Source organism: Condylura cristata, unplaced genomic scaffold (genome assembly GCF_000260355.1).
Source record: "Condylura cristata isolate star-nosed mole 26May11 unplaced genomic scaffold, ConCri1.0 scaffold00004, whole genome shotgun sequence".
Lineage (NCBI taxonomy): Eukaryota > Metazoa > Chordata > Mammalia > Eulipotyphla > Talpidae > Condylura > Condylura cristata.
The window spans coordinates 1,471,618-1,473,763 of NW_004567105.1; the positions used below are offsets into that span (position 1 = coordinate 1,471,618).

At 62.3% G+C, this 2,146-nt stretch overlaps 1 protein-coding gene across 1 annotated transcript in view; it reads left to right on the plus strand.

Annotated features, from left to right (window-relative positions):
• EFCAB6 (EF-hand calcium binding domain 6) overlaps positions 1-2,146 on the plus strand; it is a 127,605-nt gene that overhangs the window by 16,316 nt on the left and 109,143 nt on the right. Inside the window, exon 5 of the mRNA XM_012735104.1 lies at positions 1,799-1,865. Coding sequence (XP_012590558.1) covers positions 1,799-1,865 — 67 coding nt within the window. The remainder of the gene's footprint in view (positions 1-1,798; positions 1,866-2,146) is intronic.

The window sequence follows — 2,146 nt, forward strand, 5'->3', positions numbered from 1 at the left end:
CCACGCCAGCAGAGACACTTGCAGCATCTGTGGCACGGCAGCGGCGTCCACGCCAGCAGACACTTGCACCATCTGTGGCACGGCAGCGGCGTCCACCCACTGGAAACAGCCGAGCGATCACACACGCTGAACAGAGCAAGCCCCCGAGGCCCGCTGCTGGCCGACACAGGCCGTCGGCACGGGCTCGAGTGCCGTCCCTGCGCTCGGACCTCCAGGCTCTTGCACGGTGCCCCTGACTCAAGGCTGCAGCCTCGGTGTGTAAAATGATCAGACAGGCCTTTGCAGAGGTTTGTAAAAGCCCTCTGAGCACCACAGAGGAGGCTGGCCTTGGGTCCGAAGACGCTGCCGGCCTCCAGCGGAGGTGGCAGTGCTTGGCCACCGCCGCGGCTGCGCCCCCTCCCGCCAGCTGCCCTGCGGCTCTCGCGCCCCGTGACCCGCCCACCTTCCCTCTTGTTGCTTTTGCTGCCATTACACAGGACCTGGCTCCTCAGCCCGCGGGTCTCTGTTGAGGTGACCCTTGCCGAGAGGGGCCCTCCCTTCCCTCACAGCCCGCCAGCGCGGCCACCAACCCACCCCCCCTGCCCCGTTACCCGCCCTGCCGCTGTCCAGCTCGTGTTGCTGACGCGCTCGCTCGCTTCCTGCCGTCCCTGTCGCTCGCATCACGCTGGCTCAGGCCTGAGAATAGTGTCGAGGTCACTGTGGCCCCGGCCCAGGCCGCTCTGTGATATGGAGGCCACCCCCACCCCGGTTCTGCCTTGCACTCCTTACCCCACCCCAACCCTGCCACTTTGCTCCAGGAGGGCTCTGGGGTGCTTTGTGAGAGATGCAGCTCGTGCGGAATGAAAACCCGTTGGTGAGCCAGCGGGGGCGAGGGTGGCAGGGCCCCGTGGCCCCAGGCGCACAGCTGCTCTGAGGATCAAACTGGGCGAGACGAGGCCGCAGCCGGCGCCCAGCCCGCTCGCAGGGCTCGGTCCCGCCGCCCTGGAAGGAGGCGGCGCTGTCGCATCCCTCACAGATGGGGAAACTGAGGCCGCGGCGCTAGGTACCTGCCCACGGTCGCGCCTCTGGCACATGCACAGAAATACCCGGCCTTTGAACCCGCGCGATTTGAAAACCCTTCCAGGTTTTTAAAGGTTGATTTATTTATGCATCGAGAAGTGGGGTGCAGGCCAGAAGTGCGGGGGCCGCGAGAGGCCTCACCAGAGACAGAGCGGGGAGCACAGCAGGCCGATCGACGAAGTGCACTGCCGAGGGGAGCAGCGGGCGGGCCAGGAGGGGTCTGCGCGCCCTGGGGTCACCTCGGGGCGGGCGGGGGCCGAACTCGTGGGCTCTAGCTTCTCAGTGCTGCGCTAACCCGCTGCGGCCCCGGCGGGCCCGACCCTTCCAATTTGGTCCCTGCATGTCCTACGTGAGCGTCTGTTAGGTTAAGACAGCTTAACAGTGTCTTCACTTTAATTAATTTTTTTTTTTTACCACAAGTAGTAATTTATCTATATTTTGGCAATAGTTTTTGAATCGATTCATTTTTTAAAATGTTAAGCTAGATTATTTTCCCTGCAGTTCAACATTTCGCTTTTACTTTTTCTAATTTTATTTACCGTTACAAACACTTTTTTAGTATGTTTGTTGTTACGTCGTCGTGTGCCCTTTCCCATCTCGGGCTCCCCGTCGCCCGACCACCACAGTCCCAGCGTTCCCCGCGCCCGCTTCTGACCCCACTCCCCACTCCACCCCCGCAAAGCGTCTGGTGTATGGCTGCTCACTATTATTTTTTTTTCCCCTCAATTCTATTTTTAAGGGGAAATGGGAATGAGAAGAACTGCTGTCGGACCTGGAGAGAACTCGAAACCCAAATAGGAGAGAAGGTAGGCGGCTCTCAGACTCTGCCCCGCCTTTCGTCGGCAGAGGCGGGCGGTGCCAGCAGGGCCGCCACGTGTCCTCTTGTCGGGGCGGCCCCGCCACGCCGGCCTGCAAGCTTGGGGCGTGTCCTTTGCTGGGGGACACCCTCCGCCGTCCCAGAAGGTTGGTTGTGCTGTCCCAGAAGGTCGGCTCGGCCCTTGCAGGCCCCTGTCTGGCGTGGGGCTGAGCAGGGCTCTCCTCGGGAAGAGAGCGCCGCCCTCTGCCAGCTCGTGCTGGCCCGCAGCCC